General features: G+C 32.7%; 3 protein-coding genes across 3 annotated transcripts; all 3 read right to left on the reverse strand.

Annotated features, from left to right (window-relative positions):
- Positions 1–261: 261 nt before the first annotated feature.
- Positions 262–7,505, reverse strand: LOC120336414 (uncharacterized). Its single transcript, XM_078110177.1, has 11 exons — positions 7,359–7,505; positions 6,898–6,994; positions 6,372–6,495; positions 5,873–6,022; positions 4,270–4,486; positions 3,990–4,092; positions 3,497–3,661; positions 3,062–3,235; positions 2,616–2,788; positions 2,005–2,196; positions 262–1,655 (listed from the first exon to the last, which is right to left on the reverse strand). The coding sequence occupies exons 1-11, from the start codon at positions 7,447–7,449 to the stop codon at positions 1,378–1,380; spliced, it is 1,764 nt and encodes a 587-aa protein (XP_077966303.1). The 5' UTR covers positions 7,450–7,505; the 3' UTR covers positions 262–1,377.
- Positions 7,506–10,266: 2,761 nt separating this feature from the next.
- Positions 10,267–13,666, reverse strand: LOC144419824 (ribonuclease inhibitor-like). The gene is made up of 4 exons (XM_078109891.1): positions 13,534–13,666; positions 12,795–12,959; positions 11,944–12,108; positions 10,267–11,559 (listed from the first exon to the last, which is right to left on the reverse strand). Exons 1-4 carry the CDS (start codon positions 13,663–13,665, stop codon positions 11,371–11,373), a joined length of 651 nt encoding a protein of 216 aa, XP_077966017.1. The 5' UTR covers position 13,666; the 3' UTR covers positions 10,267–11,370.
- A 431-nt stretch (positions 13,667–14,097) lies between these two features.
- Positions 14,098–20,753, reverse strand: LOC144419823 (uncharacterized). Its single transcript, XM_078109890.1, has 8 exons — positions 20,656–20,753; positions 20,327–20,545; positions 19,617–19,820; positions 19,149–19,232; positions 18,291–18,377; positions 16,207–17,595; positions 14,885–15,194; positions 14,098–14,238 (listed from the first exon to the last, which is right to left on the reverse strand). The coding sequence occupies exons 2-7, from the start codon at positions 20,535–20,537 to the stop codon at positions 15,163–15,165; spliced, it is 2,007 nt and encodes a 668-aa protein (XP_077966016.1). The 5' UTR covers positions 20,538–20,545; positions 20,656–20,753; the 3' UTR covers positions 14,098–14,238; positions 14,885–15,162.
- Positions 20,754–21,027: the final 274 nt, after the last annotated feature.

The raw sequence follows: 21,027 nt of genomic DNA on the forward strand, positions 1-21,027 counted from the left end.
ATTTGCAAGTCAGTCAAACTGTTAACTAAGTCCATTACACCCGACACAACATTCGATGCTCCTGAAACCTCCATGTTGGGAGGTATTAGTACAATTAACGACAGAGCAATTGCTGTGACCAACATTATTTATTGAACTCACATTTAAATTATATTTCTTCTATAATATGCTAGTAAAATTTCAAATAATTTACATAAAAATAAGAATTAATCAAATCCATAATTTTCTTTAAAGATAAAACAATATTATTGTTACTTTTGATATGACACGGCACCCAATCATGTGCATGGGTTCATTTGTTTATTCTAATCATCCAACATTTCTAAAATGTTTAGCCTTTTGTTTGGTATGATGCGAAATGTGTTCAATGTAAATTCAATAATTTCACGAATTACAGAAAAGACTACTTTCATTTCATCGATTAATTCGAAAAATAATTTCCTGTTATGTATTAATTTTCAAACAATTCACGTGTTAATCAGTATAATATACAATCCTCTATTAAACTTCTCTATAAGCATTTATTTTTTCTGCACAACACGTTAAAAACATAAAACTCTTATCATACATATAAATTTATTTTAACTGAATCTTCTTCAACTGAGGTTTGTAACAATTTAAATGTCTAAATTGTAATATATGAAATCACAACCAACTTGGCAAGAAGCATCAAATTCTGCATTCTATCGTTTTAAAAACACTGTTAGGTCGGCAGAAAACTATTAGGCAGATGTGTGTTTCATTACTTGCAGCACAAACGTTTCAAAGGGAAAATACGCAAAAGGAAAAACGTAAACGGATAGTGCGAATGGTATGTGTTAATGGTTACTTTCCTATTAACGACAGTTCAATTTTTCTCAAATAAGCGGCGAATAGATATCATACCAAATAGAAATTACCCACAATGTGGCGTTGTATAAAATTATTTCCCGTATGTATTATAATTGGCGGGTCATTACGTGTATGACCGGGTGTCCTGTTTTATTTAAATGTGCAAAGTTTCATGATATTAATATGGCCATTGCATGAGGGTATATGGTCATTAATATAAAATTTAGCTTGGTGAGCAGATTGGCAATATGCATTCGCGTTAGCACAATTCTTCAATAATTTCAAGATGGTGGTGATATAATTGGATGAAATTGAAAAGATCATAAAACCCCGCAATGATTTAATATTGCTGCATAATCTTGTTGGTAACCCTAGAGAACATGCATGATAAAAAAATAAAAAATTTCACTAATCAATACGATAAATTTTAATCAATTCTTCATTTGCTCTGTTCATAATCTTCATTTTGTATGAATATTTTTTTCAAACTGTTTTAAAACTACCAAGATAATTTATGGTCATGGGTCAATGGCAAAGTTCTCATAATCATGCATCAATGGTGAAGTACTCGCAATCCTCGTCTTGATGAGATTCGTAAACAGTATCATAGCAATGTACAGTTAAGGGAAATCCCGAATTGTGTTTCAAGCGTTCTTGCGGAGATAGTGGTATTTCATAATGACTGGAACATGCTTTACCTAAATTTTCATACGAGTGAGATGGAACTGGTTTCATGCTTGCGTAAAGATGTTTTTCTGTGGGTCTGAATGAATTCATTTCCACCGTCATATTATCTTCAGTAGAACGTGGTTGTTCCAGAGCAACTGAAAATAATTATATGTTTTTTTAATTGGAAATATTTCATACAACCACCAAAATTGAACTTCACAAATCTAATATCTGTCTCGAAATTCCTAACATGGTAGATTATTTTGTCGTAAATCTGCATTACATAAATAATCTGCTTTCAGTTATCAAAATTGTGAAACAAATCAAAAAATGAAATATATTTAAGTTTTTCAGAAACATTTATTTTTTTTTATAATAGAATCTGTTTTCCAAACCACCGGTCTGCATAGAACATGAGACAAACATATAAAGAATACCATTTTGTTATATTTTGTAATTTATTCCTATTATAAATTCATAAATCTTGATGTTTATTTTTTTTACCTGGTAGATTTGGCAATTCGGGCCGGAAACAGTCGTCTGTTTTTCTTACTGTTGACGGTGCATTATATATCGTATTGGGTTTGCTTTTTTGCTGTCTTCCTCGTGCACGTTTTCTCTTTTTCGTTATTATGATACTTATTACGAACGCAGCGATAACAAACACTAAGATCCCCACAACTAATCCAGTAGTGACTGAAACATTTGAATAATAGGAATTAGTTTAAAAGTATTGGAATCCGCATTAAATTATTTCATTATATTTACATACAATTCATAAGTATACCAACAGCTAGCTATATGTAAATGCGGAAGACTTAGGTCCAAGGTTTTAATAGTGCAAAGTTTTTGTAATTTGCTAATCAAACAATTCTGCTGATGATATTTTGCAATAAAAAGTCAGTTTTTATTTAAATAAAACATATATTTTCGTCAAATGTTGGTGTCGTTTTTTACAAGATAATGTCGGTTAAGGGGCAATTCTACGGGCATAGTCTGGAAGGGGCTACGGTGCCATACTTTTCTTTAATTTTGCAATAAAAATGACTGAGAACGTTTATAGCTGTATATCACGTAGAACCTGAGTGTAATAAATCCAATGAAAATAAGCTTACATGTAGATGGGGATGTAGTGATAACCACAGTCGTCGTATTCCTTTCGGATTGTAGTGTATTTTTAACAACCATCGTGTGTTTGGTTGCAGCGGTCTGAAACAAGACAACAGGGCTTGCTTTGTACGCTACTCCATCTGGCAATGATATGGGCGTCGATAAAACAACAGCAAACCTGTTAATTAATATGAGGGTTAGAATGCATTACTTATTTCCTCTAAGTCACATTGCTTTAGCAATAAAATCTAGAATTTTCTTAAAATTTGATTCACCGTCAGTCATTAACAAAACTAGCTCTTGTATAATATCAATATAACAAGTCTGTTATACTATTTAGCTAGTGAAAATTTTTACTGGTGTGGACCACTTCACTTTAATATAGTCACACAGTGAAATTACACAAATATATATCATTGTAATAGGAATCAATATTTTTCAGAATACTTACCTAAAATTCATATTTTTCGGTAACGCAAAATTCTGTCCTTCAAAGATATGTTGTTTTATATTTTCTGTGTCAGGTATTTTTAATGGATCTGGTCTGAGAACACTCATTGCGTCGCAAGCAGTGGATGAATTATCTCCAAGATTAACTTCTATATAAGGTGTCTTCATTTTTTGGCTGAAATTAATATAATAGTATCACTTTATGACTCCTTTTTGCTAAAGTTGGGACTGGGCTAATTTAAAAGGGATACTAAAATACAAACAACACCAATCGTCAATACCCATCTGATGAAGGTGGACATAGTACATATAGTACAATCGTAGGGCCTGTGCAGTAACAGTTTTCAGAAAAACAAGTCTAACATGGACAAAATTTGGTCTCGTTCATTTCATTTTCCCAAAAGTATTGCAATTTGCAATGCTTTGACATGCTTACCTCGGTATTGCAGCCGCAATGTACGTGACATCGTTAGGGAATTCCTTCCTTGATTTTGCAATATTAGAATTGCTAGAAAATGGGCTTTCAGTGTCAAAAACACCTGGCAAGCTGCTTGTCTCTGTCTCTGAATTTTGATGACCGTGTACAAGAATGAAGTAACAACTATATATAGAATGAATCTTGTTAGCATCCGTAGTTCGTAATTAGGTTGTGATCTACGGCCATCATAAGAAATTAACCTGCTGTGGCGATATCACACTTAAAAAATCAGACGATTATGTGTTTCTATCTGTGCGATATCTATAACAATACCTCATTTATATTAATAATACCCCTACACTTATTATAAACGAAAATCAATGTTTAGTCGTCAACACGAGATAACTTATGCATTAAACGATAACAAGCGTGTTTTGCATTTTCCGATGTAAGCTATAAATATAAAAATTTACCAACTGGTGTGATATTTTTGTAAAATGATAGGAATTACCTTACTGGGCCGTTAGTTTCATTTGCCGGATACAATTTAATTTTATACAGTTCGTTTGCGCTGCTGCCGTATATCAGCACAGGAGTTGAAACAGCCTCTGGAACTAGACAACAAAAATAAATATAAGATTATAACTCATATAAAACGTTGACATTGTGTAACGGAATAATTAAGATAATTTACTGTTGCTGGAATTCAATAATAAGACTTGAACTTTTATAAAGAAGTGTTTTTGAATGTAGATTCACTAATAGGTCAATTATTCTCATTGTCAGCTTACCATCGCTATCAGTTGTGCAAAATCCTTCCGCTTTGTAGGACAGACCCGGTCCACCACAATTGATTGCTCGTACAAAAGCTTTGTAAATCCTATTGGGATCGGTTGTAAAAAGAAAGCTCTTATCGCCACTTGAAGCATTGAATACTTTTATCTGATCTTTAGGTGCTGGAACATTTTGACGTAATGACATACGACGAGTACTGGATGTTACCGTAATCTGAAGGTACACAATTCTGATTTAAATTTACTATTTAATAAATATTTAATTATTTGTTTTTTATACGACGTTTCATTGTTTCATACACTTTTCGCTACAAAAAAGGATCCATACAAGCAACTACTCCTTATTTATGTAGTGAAAATCGACCATGCGTATTCAGTATAACAAACGTTGAATTATATCAAAGCAAACGTTAACCTAAAATCTGATAACATTTCATAAATAGTTCCACCAAACTTACTCGTAAATCAGACCAAAAAGTATTTCAGAATTCACGAATTACCCTAAAAAATATAGCAATTCCATGCGAAAGGTTCAGTCGGTTATCCCTCTCAAGTTAAATCTTTTTATAATGTATTTATAATACATAAATCATTTTGTTGAAATTCTTCAATTCTTCAAATACATTTGGAATAAATATCTAGTGTTTTCAATAACTACAAATCTTATATATAACAAGAGAGCATTGCCCAAATATATGGACACGAAGTCGTATCAAACCTTTCACAGTACCGATAGGCCGACCATCAGATCGCATGAGATGCGATAAAAGAACCCCGGCATGGTGCACAATTTTAATTTTGAAGACGTCAACAGACATCAATTTAGAGTGAAAATAAGTTACATATAAGTCAGAGTAATTTTGGAAATAATATATGAAAGTAATAGTCTTCTACCGACCACGCAATGTTTAACCAAATTTCAATACAATTGGTACGGTAATTAGTGATTTTTTTCTAATAACAATTACACAGAAAAAAAAAGATAGTAACAACAACAACAACATAATAACAAAATTATTCATAGATCTATTTCGTGTCTTATAAAAACAAAGTAGTATATGATATTTGCGAAAACGTGTACCAATTTCAAATTCAACACTTCCAATCTTTCAATTCAATCATTCAATTTTTTGAAGTCGAGAAAAAAATCTTGACATTTTCTGCTTAGATTTACCACTGTTGTCATGTTTACTGCTACTACTGCGTGAACAAGATATTTTTTACTTTTCTAACAGCATAACATAAGTTGCAATACGGAAGTAATATGTCAGCATATGGACGTTGTATACAGTATAAATCTATTTGTGGTTACGTGGCGGGTATTACACAGAATTGTTCAACCTGTGTTTAACTTTGAAGTAGTTTTGTGTTAAAATCAGAATATACGAATTTTGAAATGAAACTACAAGGGAGTTTGTTTAGATATCTCTCCTAATTTTTGATATCCCCGGTGTTTGAATATCATCAAAGTAGTCATGATAATATAGCACATCATAATGAGAAATTGTATTCAAAATAAAATAGAAGTTCCGTTTTTTTTTAATTATTCTGCCAAAATATGAGTAGACAGTCCAAATAATTAATAAATTAGCACACTCACTCGTAGGCTATCAAAGTCATTTGTTAAGGTAACAGTTTGTACATTGCACAAATTTCCAAGTCCAATATTTTGGAACTGCGGATATAGAATTCCAGAGGGTGGATTTATATCTTTTCCTGTCACAAAACTCCGTGTCGGACAACCTGTAATCTAAATAACACAAGAGTACAAATATTATTCTATTTATATTTCATCGTTAGTCAAGGTATGAATAGGTCCAGCTCGGATCGTCTGTTCGATTTCAGCAACAAGTAACATTTCTGACGGCTCTCTTAATTCATAATAGCCATAGTTCATGAATTCAGTTTTATAGATAAATATAGGCATATTATTAGTTTGATAAAAAATAATAAACTACTCTTATCTGGCAATGTTTCCACTTTTACGAATTGTTATTGACTGCGAAGATATGCTGAATTAAACATATCAATCTTATAAGAACTAATAAGATAGTTATCACATTATCCATGTTTTCTTTATACTGTACTATCGAACGCACGTCCATTTCATATTCAGTACTTTCGCTTAACTGAAGACGCAATACTTGTAACGTTGTGCTTTTTGGAACAGTTGTGTCTTCATATTTCAATGATAAACTATTATTGATTGGACGGATGGTAATTCTGCAAAGAAATTCTTATTATTTTCAAAGTTGTACAAAGTCGGGGAGTGCCAAGTGCGACTTTGACTTAGAAAAAACGAAACCAATGCGGAAATATTATTCTGGCGACTAAATGGATGCCTATTACTGTACAAAACAATATCTATCATAATGACAAAATTTTTGTTACTGCTAAACATTTTTCCACTAAGCTCTAATTGATCTCGAGTTTGCCGAAACCAAATTAACAAACGCACATGGTAACGCAGATTTTAAAAAATTTGCAACTAGGGAGGTAAAGCAGCGAGATCCAACAAGAATGACAGCATCTCCATGAATGAATACCGTCTTTAAAAATATCTTATCAAGCCAACACACTCATTGTTTAAAAAATTGTGATATGATGATTACTGTGAAAACTTACGTGTAGGGAATTCCAGCAGTATGTGGCTTCCATTTTATTGATATTTTAGAGGAGCATATGTCTGTTGATATATTCTCAATTACGTGCGGAGTACAACCTAAATATAAGTATTTAACAATAATACAATAAAATTTCCCTAGAAAGTCAGTTGTGGCATTTTAATATGTTAAAAATATCAGATGAGCTTCAATAAAACTACATATATTGCCCGCAGCGATCTAGGGGTGATAAACCAATTAAATAAAATCGATAAGCTACCAGATGATAAAACGTTAAAAAAATGAGGTCCGGTTTCAAAATTGTCAATGTTTTTGTACTATGCTTATGTAACAGCTTATTGTCATAATGGAATAGAATAATTATCCTGAAATGCCACAATATTCTATTGGTAACCAGAAACAACCCTACAAGATGCAAATACGTAATAAACATTTTCAAATTCAAATTAATTCATTGTTCACCTCTTAAATCTCCTCTTTCGATGAATGTAGCAACAAAAAACAAAAACACGAGTTTGGCGATATCTTTCATAGCAATAGGCTCAAATTGCATGGGTATTTGAGACTAGTTTAGTTCATCATTGATATATAAATTGCTGAATAAATATACTTTATATAACTGTTGCTTACAACACATACTAATATCATTACGTGGTATAATAACTAATCTAGTGAATTTGTAACAGCATATTGCAACTGGTTGTATGAGAAATGATTTAAACAGAATGAAAAACATTGAGTCACTAAACGAAAATCCTATTTAAGTTTGTGACGTCGCAGACTAATGTTTCAACTGCTGTGTTACACCACACAAAACGTGGTATGAACATAAGATTATTCACTTATACAATGCGTGTCTAGAACTTAAAACATTACAATTATTTTACCCCCGGTTAAAATGTTATTTCGTCTTTTATTTCGGCTTAGACGAGAGGAAATATTAGTAGTAATATTATATTTTAGTATTTTCTGGTTAATTTGTCGAGTTGGTTCTTAGGTAGTTTGATAACTCCATATGGGCTTCACTTTTATTAAATCCCTAGAGCTAAAACAATATGGTTTTGTAAGCTATACGTTTTAAATTTCAGAATACGCTGTTTCATTTATTGGCGATAATTGAATTTGGAGGTATAAAATGAAATGCAGCGTGTGGCCGGACGGACGAATTTGTTCGTCTACAGGAATATGTAGAAACTGAACCGAATGAACTCCAGAAAATTGCGGATTTGAGGTAGTTGTAATCTCGACAAAAAGTACGTGTTTGTCAGTACCTAAAATTTGTTTGCAGTACCGTACCTGCAGGCTTGATCACGCAACCGCTTTAACCGAAATAGGTTTCAAAACAGTGTTCCACTAAGTAAATTTAAAACAGAAAAATTTTGAATGAAATATCAGATCTCATAGGATTCATAGAAAATTTAGGATTAAATAAAAGTAATAGCCTTCTAAAAAAGATCAAACTTTAACCACTGAAAATTTCGAAGCAATTGCTACAGTATTCGAAGAGAAAAGCAATTTTTTTATAATGATGGTGACGAAGAAAAATAACAATAACAACAACATAATATTGAAACGATCGTTATGTCCACTAAAGTGTTCAATTAATTACTCTGCGCAGTACCAAAGGTGCACTAACGGGAGAAATAAACTTGTATGCTGTCCACATCTCATCAGTGCTTAAACTATCATTCACTCACCACATTTGTTATATTTCACAAAATTAAAACTGTTATTCATGGTGTATCACATGTTATTTAATAGGCATTCATGGCGAAACTGGAATATAATTTTTCGCCACAGAAGGAAAATATTTGGTATAAAGCAGCATACATTGGAATGGTAAGTTTTTAATAAATATTTGAAAAAATAATCAGTTATATATACGCTCATGTGAGTAATCAAAATATTGTAAGAAATTTTAGTTGGTTCAAAGTACATAGTTATGAAGCCGTGTATTCGTTTGAGGCTGGCAATATGCTGAAAATTGTGTTGATTTTGAGCATATGACAATGCAGAATTAGCTGTCGGAGGTGAGTTGCTTAAAAGTAAGTTAGGTTGAATACGAAGAAACATATCAGCTATAGATTAATAATATTTGTGAATTGACACTGATGATAAATATTAGGTTCATAAAAAACAGGTTCATTTGAAAATTTATCTGTCTTCACAAATTTGAATCGCTTCGTTTTGCAGTGGTCTTATGTTCACACTAAACACAGGTGTAGCAACTTTTGTCAGTGCAAAAAACAGGTGTTTCATTCGCATACATTGCAGAGGATATTGGTAAGGAATGCGCTAATTGTATTTACAGAGTAATTAGTTTCTAATTTGATGTTTAGTTTCATTAAACTTAATTGCCGATGAAAACTAATAAAATTTGATGCCTGGTATACTTCGAAGATATAAAATTGATTTACTTAATAAAATTAATATAAGGTTAACCATATTCTTCTGAAAATTGTCTTCTTGTATGTTTTGCATGTTGCTTCATAAATTGACTCAACATTACAATTTCACAACTTTTTTTTCTATGTTTTATATGAAGTGGCATCTCGTCACTTAATCAAGTATCACATGATATTTCATCCTACCTTTAATTTTTGAATACTGTATTCCATGTCCATTCTGATTTTACATTTTCAGTGTGGTAAACTGACCCCAGCACAGATTTAAGTACCGTATCGATATCTTCCATCCATGGAAGGTACAGTTCGTTAATACTACCGCACTTCGTTATTACTTTACAACCGGCAGGACTTGTGATTATGGCATTCAGTTCACCACTGTAACCTCGTGCCATATCAAATTGAAAGTACAATGTTCTATAAATCTATATTGTACCATAGTCGCCTCAAAATGGTACAATTGTGACTTTGCCTCAAGACGCTATTGTCATAGTTCCCCAGAATCTTAGTGCACGGAGTATTGTTTTGTATAGTTGTTAAACGGGCGAATCCTGAGAACACCAGGTTTGCTTTGACGTATTTATTGATTTCTTCAAATAACATTTATGGTTCGAATCTTTGTTATTATTATTATCTGTTAGCCTCTTTTAAGGGTGCCGCTGCTCGAAAACCTATATTGGTTTTTCGCGGTTTCCCTCGCCCTGAAATGCATTTATTGTAATTTTTTGGTATATCCAGTGTGAATTCACTATGGTGAAATTACTGATTACTAAGAGACTTTCAATATACCCAACCTCATTACATAGATTAGGGCAAACTGATCAGTATCATGCTGATGATATGTTCTTTAATGTCTGAATAAAACTATTCTCAGCGTAAAACACAAAGAGGGAAGACAGTTCGCGTAAATCAATAGATATTACTTATTTCATAATCCTTGTGTTCCCATTTTTCTTCATATTGGCGAAGAATACGTGCAGCAGAACGCGCGATTTTCGAAACTAAAATGATCAGACAAAGTCCTTAAAACATTTTGATGGCCAATTTTACTGTTTTTTACTATTTTATATTATGTTTTCCAGACAATAAACTGATGGTGCTGAGATAAGCAGGTGCAAAAATTACAATACTATGTCCAATTTGATAAATAAATTTACATGGAGTAACGAATAAAATATCTAAAAACCGATTTAAAATTTATTGGAGACTGGTGTGATGTCATTATTATAGTTACAGAAAACTCTGGAAATTTTTGAATGTAGAAATGCTTGTAAATGATACAACAATTAGGTTATTCATTAAAAAAATAGGGGGCACGCATAGGCAAACCTTTTATCATACATACCTTATATTCTGCGTAATAAAAATAAAATCTGAACAAAACGTAAAAGATGCCAAATGCCAAATGCTAGCAAAACGAAATCGAACAACGGTCATAAAGAAGCCTGCATCAAGACATTAAAGAGCAGTATATTTCTACATAATATATTATTCAACTTAAAAAGAATCGTTTATTTTGAAGCTATTTTCTGAGCATATAATGAAATACTTATGTGCTTGAGCAAATCAGGAAATGCGCCAATATTATTGACATATATATTTGCACAGCGATGAAGTTTTCTTCCTCAAGGTCGTATTAATCTATCGGAATTTTACATCTTTTTTGGTATATAATATAAGGATCGATGATCAGTTTTGTTGGCTTTTACATTTAAGTTACACTCAAGTTCCTGTTAAATGTTAGTGCAACTATTGTCGCCAGTATTCAACAAATTACTAAAGCCACAAAAAAAAGCCCCATATATATATATATATAAAGAATAAAATAGTCCTATCGTAAACAACTTATACTTTCTTACAATGAAATAATTTCAATAAAATATATGATAAGGTGCATACAACGTACCGTCAAGATCAAAGGCTTATTGCACTCTAAGGTGCTGTAAAGTCGGAAGTTGGGAGTTTTTTTGCTGGTTTTGTTGCCGACGTTGTATTTTTAAACTTTTTGAATTCGGAATCGAAAAATTTGATTGAATAAGAATAACATTCCCCGTAAAGTTCTGCATTAATTAATACAAGAACTCCACTCCAGTACCAGCGATTAGTTCTTTAAATTTTTGCAACTTATCACAGTTGAGTTCGCAACCTTCCATCCATAATTTTGTAAGCTGACAGTGATGAAGAATTTCACTGATTGTAGATAATCCTTCATCTCCGAGTTCGCCGACTTTGTTGAATCTTATATTCAATAACTCAATCTGAAACAAATTTAAAAATTTGTTAACCAGTCGCAACTCATTTTTTAAAATGTACAATTGATGAAGATGAACAGGAAATATTTGTTTTATTGCTAATATAACACTGAAATGTTTTTATTTCTATAGCCAATGCTGCTCGAAGCAAAAATGCAACATTGGGTGTCATAGCTTTATAATTTGATCGGTTTCGTCCGCCGTTGCAGTGATTCTAACCAGCCATAATAAATACATCATAAATAAAAACTAATCCTCAAATTCAACCATAATTTAGGAAAACCACGGCCATGAGTTCTTAGAATAGAATAAAATGTTATATCTCCTAAAGCTTGATTCAACAAAGTAATCTTGAAAACGGAACATAATTGAATATTGAAATATTTGTACCTTTGAATTCCCAACATTTTTTCTGAATGCTTCGAGTGCTTCCGCCGTCAGATTGCAGTTCAACATTGCAATTTTTTTTACTTCACATTGCAACACAGTTGAACCAAGTACACCAACACCTACAATGCCAAGGTTTCCATTGTAGCTAACGTCGATTTTCTTGATCTGAATAGAGAAATAAATTCAGGATTAAAGTAGAACAAAGCATATACATGTGACATAATCGCGTCATATCGGCGGAGAATTACTATAAATAAACGGCAAGTTATATGTATATTAGTTATATTTAAACATGGATCATATATTAGCAATATGAAAAAAAATTCGAAATTTTTGAGTTGGGATGACATTTATTGTTGTCTAAAATAGCTTCTTTCAAAGCGAATCGACGATTATTTTCAAGGTACAAACGGCTGTATATGGCTATTACATTTTTATAATATTCTATGAGTTTTTCGGAACTCGATATTTCACTCAATATTTTGCTATGCACACAACTATTGCGTAAAACGTGGCACTATGTTAGAACCCGGCGACTTTTTATAAATGGTCCTTATTGCTCACAGTCTCAGTTTTACGATACCAATAGGAATTTCTATGCGTTGTGATTTTATTTATAATTTTGATTTAAAGCTTTTTAATAAATAATCAGATACCATGTTAGGATTGAAAAATTCCTCTCTTTTTAATATTACCATTAAATTAATACATATTTGAATAAATTATTAGTTTTTCAAATATCGAACTCAAAATTTCTAACATTTAATGATGGGCAACCCGTTATATATTGTTAAATTTTACACGCCTATACATTTTACAATCTAAGAAAAATTCTTGTGAAATATTTGTACCTTTGCATTTCCAACTTTATCTTTGAATGCCATAATACCCTCCGCTGTCAGATTGCATTCCTGCATCCCGACCTTTTGTACCTCACAATGTGAAACAATAGCACCAAGAACACCAACACCCTCAACTCCAAGATTTACATTGGAGCTAACATCAAGTTCCCTCAGCTGAAGGAATAATAATATTATGAAATATATCTGAGTGCATCAGAATGTCAAAATAAAGCTCCAACATAATTTGAACTGCGTATAGTATAATGGAGAACGAACATACAAGACACGCGAAACGGAACTACCGGTAGATGGAAATACATTAGAAGATTTACATGACGCATGCGTAGGCAAATGTTAATGAATATAAAGATACTGATTATAAGATTAGGTTAATTAACAATAGCTTCCATGTAACGAAACAAACTACAGGTACTACTACACCAGTTACAAATTTTTATAAGTACCTACTGGGATGAATAATTGTGCATTATCAATGATGCTTTTGTATTTTTTATATTCATTAATAGATTCAATATTAAATGCATTTAATACCATATTCATGAAATGGAAGATCTATGCTATATTTTAAAAATCGGTATTGCATTAGTTTAGCTTGTATGAAGCACTTATATATATGAAAAAATAAACTTTATTGCATTTAAACAATTAAATTCGATTAATTTTTTTCTCCATATCCTGCTTTTGGTACCAACAATATTTACAAAAATACTACTTACAAAATACTTACTTTTCCATTTTTAACATGTTTCAAAAAATTAAGCAGATGAATCGTTCTCAATTCAACATCTCTCAGTCGCAGAACACAAACATTGTATTTGGAACAAACGATCCCACATTCAATGCTAAGTTGTATTGACATCTTGATATTTGACAGATGGACCAAGTTAATAAAAACCTGAATAAAAATAAATCAAATTTATTCGATCATCAACCGAAATAACTTAATAATATGTTCTAAAATTATGTAAAAAAAGATTGGAATTTTTTTGATTTAGATTTGGAAAAACAGTTTGTAGTAAATACCGTTATAAGGTGAATAGTTCAATCTTAGTTTAGTCATAGTTTAGCTAAGCGGTATTGTTTGCTTGTTTCCGTTTTGTGCGTGTTTTAATTAATATACCGTGTCTCAATAGGTCTGGTCGGCGATATTGCACTCTCTACCCCATTTTCAGTTAGAAACTGATAGGTTTTGCCAGGTACATCGAATTCTATTCAGACAATAGTCTAGTATTGAATTCTTTATATAAAATATTTTTTATTGAGGGTAACTTCAATCTAATTTTTCCGGTATGACGATTTTACTGATGATTCCAATTTCATTCTTTCCTCTGCAATGCTCAAACACCATTTCCGTGACATGGGATTTGACGAATTGCGAAAAAGAGGCACATAATTCAGCATTGAATCTGTTGTTCAAGACAAACTTTTCAATCTAAAAAATATAACACGCATTATTCAAATAAGTTTACCGTCTATTATATAATGAAATATCTAGTTTTATAAATGTTTAGGCGACAAATCGATTTCGATTCTCAACTCCGAGTAATTTTGAAGACACCAAGTTTTTAAAAAATGCAAAGGCGCCATGTAACGGCCTATAAATTTTACTTATGTCGGGATAATATGACAAATATCTATCTATTTCAACATTTTAAACCAGTCCATTTAAAGTAATAAAATATATTGAAATATGATAATAAGTAATGTATTTAAACTTTTTTCTGGCCTGTTGTGGTGACAGATTTTATATAATGATATATTATAATTGCTTCATTGATGGTAAAAATTTTGCTCGAAATATTGTCAATTAAATTTTAAATTATACATTAATACGATATTATATTATATAATTTATATAATAAAATTATATAGTTTTTGTTGGTTTCCTTCGTTAGAAAGTTTTCATTACCTTTTTCAAAAATCGAAATTCACCATGTGGTTACTATTTCTATGTCTATGAAATAAGGTATGAAGGGTGATAGCATAATTCTATTTGACATAGTCAAATTTTGCGGACTTAGTCAAGCGGTTAAAGCTGTTTTAAAGATTGTACAGATTTGATTAACTGTTTTAAAAACCTTGAGCTGCGAATCCTTCAAATTTAACATCATGATATCAAATAATTCTGCGGTGAGATAGCAATCAACAAAACTCAGGAGGTGTAGGTTTCTTTTCCTGCGCATAACCGACGATATTGTCAACATTTCACTAGGTTTGATTGTTACATTCTTGAAATTGATGTCGTGAACGTGGGATTGAATCAAGTACGTATCACTCGATTCGTACAAAGCCCCAAACAATTCAATCAAGTCGTTAGAATCGGATGTGCGTCTAAGTCGTTCATCCATAGTACATCTCAATATTTCTTCCTTTTTTTCTTGTCTCCAACTGAAACACAAGTTGATTACAATTTGATAAAAATGCTTTCTTAAGGAATTCAAGTTATCTATCTGAATATATCTAAATTGAAATAGTTCGGAATTCTAAGATTATGGCTAATCTTTTTTTTGTTTGGAATATTGTGAATAACCGTTATATATATAGAAGAGGATTTCTGAAAATTTCAAAAGGTGAGCGGTGTCACGGTTCTTCTGCAATAATGTTTAACTTGGCAGAAAAAGTAAATAATACTTTCAATTTTCTTACAAAATTTCGAAGCTTTTGTGAACATATATTTTGATAGCCTATGTAGTTGACCTCGTTTAAATATATTACATATACTTAATAGTGTAATTATAGGACAGAGGAAACAAAGTTTTTATCGACGAAGGTGCAGTTTACAACATAAAAATGAATCAAGTTAAGCAGATTGCTTCGTTGCGCAATTAATTTAGCGCAGCTCTCTCATGTACATCTGGGGTGGCCAACACGACGATCGCGATCGACCAGTCGATCGCCACGTCTGAATTAGTCGATCGCGTCTAATGTGGAGTGAATTTAATAACATGCCCCCAACAAGTACTTTAAACCAATTTTATACAGCGCCTGTTATGTATTTTAAAACAGAAAGAATACATTTGTGTACGTGTGCGAAATACGTCATACACATTGAAGTTTTGCGAAAGTTATTGTTTCACTTCAAGAGTAGAGTGATAAATTTTATTCGCAACGGTATCAGTTCGGGGACGCCAGGGACAAACGCATCAAGTGTGCGATTCCTTCAAGAAAGCGCGGCCATAGAGCCGAGCTCATTTGCATCGGTTGAATTTATTGTATGCGTGTGTGCAGTTATCTGCATATTTAGTACTCTTTTTTTTTTTCTGTGTATGACCTTATTACCGGTCAGTCGATCGATCGATTTTAAAGATTTTAGTCGATCGCGATCGAAAGCAGGTTGGCCACCCCTGATGTACATCATGATACATTTTGCAAAGCAGTATTAAATGTTACGATATCTTACTTTGAAGCATTTGTGGAGGCCAGTCTATTGCCAAAGTTGGGTTGAGAAGGATTCCGCATATGAATTTCAGAACAACAGACCAGTGGTCTTGATGAAACTTGTTCATGAATTCCTCAAATTCGCCGATTTCCATTTCTGACACAAACATGGCGGCAAGGATTTCTTGAATTACTTGGTGTGAGAAATATATTTCTTGCGTTCCGTCGAGCAGGCAATGACTTGCTAGTGTGCGGCCTGGAACTTTAATAACCAGATCCCGAATCGAATTTGTGTCTATACCAAACCTTTTTAATTCTTTTTTCGTAAAAACGACTCGACCTTCACTCATTGCTCGGAAAGCTATTTCTTTCAACTTGTTCAAAACCTGGTCATCTCGGACATGCTGAGATTGCAGAAGAATATAAAGGATGTTCAACATGACTCCTGTCATAGAATCTGGAGGACTTTCAGGGTTGAACTTCTGAACAATGACGTTGTATATTAAAAATACTGGAACTGATGACAACGAAATAATTGAGGGAGAAGTTGAGCACATCCTATCCCATTGTTGTTGACCGATATCATCCAAGAGTGCAATGAATAATTTTTTGACGTCGCCTGGACTCAAACCTACCAGTGCGTAGGTTAGCTGAGGTCGAAGTTCCCCAGTGAGAGAAGCTACGCAATGCTCACGAGAGGAGGTAACGATTTGAACCCTGGAAAAAAGATGACCAGTGACAATGTTATACATCACCGTTGCTGTACTGGCCTTTTCTTTGTGACTTATTTTGCGATGATATTCATTAAGAGTCCACGTCGCCTGATCCATTCCATCGAAGAAAAATACAACTTTTTCCTGATTTTCAATGATCCACTGATAACCATATTTTACACTTTCATCACTCAAATCAGAGATGACTTTTTCAAACAGCAATTCCATTGCACTAATTGAATCCGAGTCTAGAAGGTCACGAATGCTGACGAAGTAAATGATTGCGTAACGAGTGTTGAGTTGATCGATGGAAGCTCGATTGTTACGGAGATTATTCTCTTCTATGACATCACTAACTAACCGTTTTACAGAGGTCGTTTTCCCGCTACCTACCTGGCCCACGATCGCAATGTGTCGAAATTTCTCCAAATATAAACTTTGAAATATATCTTTCATCGTCACAAAGTTGCCTCCACTGCTATTCTCATTCAATACGCTGAATCCAGTTTCCTTTCGATATTCTTTTACCTTTGGTGTCATCTCACCACTGAAGAAATGAGTAAGTTCTTGAACGCGAGGGTTTACTTCAAACTCCGGTTCGACCAGTCTTTGATCTTTGTACATATCAATAACAGAACCCTTCGATTTGTGGTATGAATGACGATTGATGTCTCTCTTGAAATTTGCCACGTACTTTTCTGAAATTTTTTTGTAATTTTCAGTTTGCTTCATATAGGGACTTCTATACTCCTACGATGGTGATAAAAATGTTATTATCCAAGTAATTCAGAAAATGATGACGTCACAACTATTATCGAAACATCACAGTTTTATTATGACGGCAATCAATTCAGATGAAGCCAAAATCTGTTCAGGCCTATATGGGTTACTCTAATAATTTAACTTTAAAGGCACTTTCGTATTAACTGTAACTTTTTTTATAAGCCAAATGTGTCTGAAAGGGCAAATTAAAACTTTTTTGGAGGTTTTATTGACATGCGGCGACGATGGGATTTGATATCACACCCGATAATAATAGTAATACGAAAGATGATTTTCGAGTAATATAGCAGTACTACTGAGCCTACTACGATATTTTTGTGAAAAGTTGAATATGAAATTCATCATACTCTTGGTGAGATGGTGGGCATGAGGTTCAAACTCGACCTGAGATGCTGTTTAGTCTAACGCTTTACACCTAAGCCATCACACAATCGAATTAACATATTTTATTTTGACTATGTTTCCATCTTTGGTATTCATATATATATTCGACAAAGCTATATTATGCCAGCGCCAAAACTTTTTTGTTGACCCGAAATATCCTAAATGAAATGATTATTTCTAATTGAAATAAAATTTCATTTTTTAGATAATATTTTGGTATTCTTACTTTTCTGCACTGATGATATTTCTGTCAGCGACGGACTATTTGCTCCAGCCATGAGTTTCTTTATGAAAAAGTTGGCCTCCTCCCCAGCTGCAAAAATATTTACGACATTTTCAATTCTCATTTTTAGCATGATCACAAACATTTTCCAGTGTATCAAACTTTGATTAACCAGTTAAAGCGATTGATCCGCGTGTGGCAACGAAATGCGACACGGCATCTGAAAGCTAGACACTGATGCATAAGAAAGTTAGGCAAGAAGCATTATATTTTCATATTCGAATTTTCTGACCACATTGAATTATTTTTAGTTTAAGCCATTGCAATCGATTCAAATAGATCAAATGATCAATTTTATTGAGCAAACAATTTACATTATTTGTAGCGAACTTTTGAAATATTTCATGGGGATTGATAAACTTTCCTGTTTCACTGCGTCGGAATTTATTGCTGAGGTTACTAGGTCAGAAAACTTTAATGTTTCATAACTGTGCGAGAAATTTTTTATACCACGCATCATTCACATTTTTCACTTTGAACAAGGACATGTGAAGCAGTCATTGATATCTAATGATATGTAATGCTACTATTTTTGGAAATCCGGAACCTTTTCGTTCGGTATATCGCATTCCCAAATTATTACATCCGGGGTGTACTGATGAGCATGAATTATCGCAAGGGTTGGCGAATGCGCCACCATTTTGGCGGTATATAAATCAAATACTCAGTCCGTATGATCAACAATCTTGTATTGATAAATGTATGATATTTCTGTACTTAATCTGTAAAGGTCGTTGGTTCAAAAACAACCATTTACGACTCAACATATAAACTGAAATTTATTATGTAAAACTAACATACCGTAAGTATTATATATCACAATATTTTCAGCGTGGTAATTGTCGGTTTTTATCTCCCCAATAAAAGATTCAGTTATGTTGGTTTCTGAAAAATAAGTTTTAGTTTAGGACTGTTACTGCATAGTAGGTTGACCTATTTCACCAATAATTCACGCAAAATAACTATTATTACTAGTACAGTATTTCATTTATTTAATATGGACTATTGGTTACCTATATAATTTATTTAGAAAATTTTTCTAAATAAATCTTTTATTTAGCAATGGCATACTATGAACACGATATCTCAGATCCAATCTTCTTCGATTCAGCTATCAACAAATATATATTTAATACCTCACTAAAGGTGGTCATGTTAAATCGGAAATGAATCATTATCTGCTGAATACAAGTTGTTCCCATTAAGAAGAATAAAAATATGAAGAGAGGAGAAGGTGAGATATTAAAGTATATATTTAAAATGCTTTACCGTTAACGCTGGTTTGTTGAAGGACGTTTGCTGAGATAGTAGCTTCCTGCGCCGTGAAGCTTGCTTGCTCAGCTGAGATAGAAACCTCGTCTGCTTGTACGGTTGCCTGGTTACTCGCGATTGTCGTACGTTCTGCAATCACCGAAACATTCTCAGCAGATCTGATGTCCAGATCTTGCACTGTAGAACCAATTATGCTAGTTTCTGAAGAAAAGAAAATTGATGAGAGGTTGATTGATTATACTTAATATTATTCAAGTAATTCAAGAAAATATCATGAACAAACATTTGATTCAATGCGCTACAAAAAAGCCCACTTTACTCTGTTAAATACATGATAGATTACATCACATTACGTATTTGTGGTGAGTACAGGACTACAACTCAACATGTCGGCCCAAACAAAAGGCAACCGTGAGATTTCCATTATTTTTTTCGTGCCCGCGGATATTTTTTCTGCATTAGAATCTCGGTATAAAAACTGGCGTTCCAATTATACATTTATTAAACAACAAGTTATATTAATTAAGATCAGATTAGTTTGATGGTTTTCATAAAGTGTGCAAAAATGTAATGGCCTATATACATGAAAATAATGTAAACATTCATGGATCATTGAGTATTCATGGAATGATAGGCCAAACTGGTGAATTTCAAAATATAAATAAATTGAATGTTTGCACCATACATGTAATTGACCGATTTCTTACCGAAGTTGCATTGTTCACATGAAATGGAAGCATCTTCCACGGTTACAGCTGCATGTTCAGCTATTACAACGGCTACGTCAACATGTTGTATTTCGGAATGTTCCGATGACACGGCGATTTTTTCTGCATTTTCAACGTTTAAATTTTCTACAATAGAATCAGTAAAGTTGGTCTGGAACTCCACAACACTCGCTCCGGTATTTTTCTCCATATTCAATTCTATGAAGAAGTAGAGTTGGATAAATATCACCGGCAGCACATATTATATGATTTAAATATTTATAAGAAAATTATGATATGTAAACAAATATGGAATGTGAAACACTCACCATTGCACCATTGTGATGAATTGGAAATTGAAGATTTTGTTAATATTTGTTTCAATAAATTCGGTTCAAATTGACCTTCCGGTTAAATAATTGAAGCTACAAAAATATGATTAGATCAGTTAGAACATATAGCATTACGCTAACTCCATCTTCTACAAGTATAGTCAATATTTTACTTTCACTTGACAAATATGCGTTATTTCTAAGCCTCTAGAATTTACGATTCCAATTCACATCATGGATGAAAATATAGTACATGCACAAACAATAACGTCATGTCTTCCGATGACCCATGGCCCCACATGATAATTGGATAAATCATGTTATCACACTTTTCCTCGTGACCACAATAAAAATATAACCATTTCTGCC

Source organism: Styela clava, chromosome 2 (genome assembly GCF_964204865.1).
Source record: "Styela clava chromosome 2, kaStyClav1.hap1.2, whole genome shotgun sequence".
NCBI classification, from domain to species: Eukaryota; Metazoa; Chordata; class Ascidiacea; order Stolidobranchia; family Styelidae; genus Styela; species Styela clava.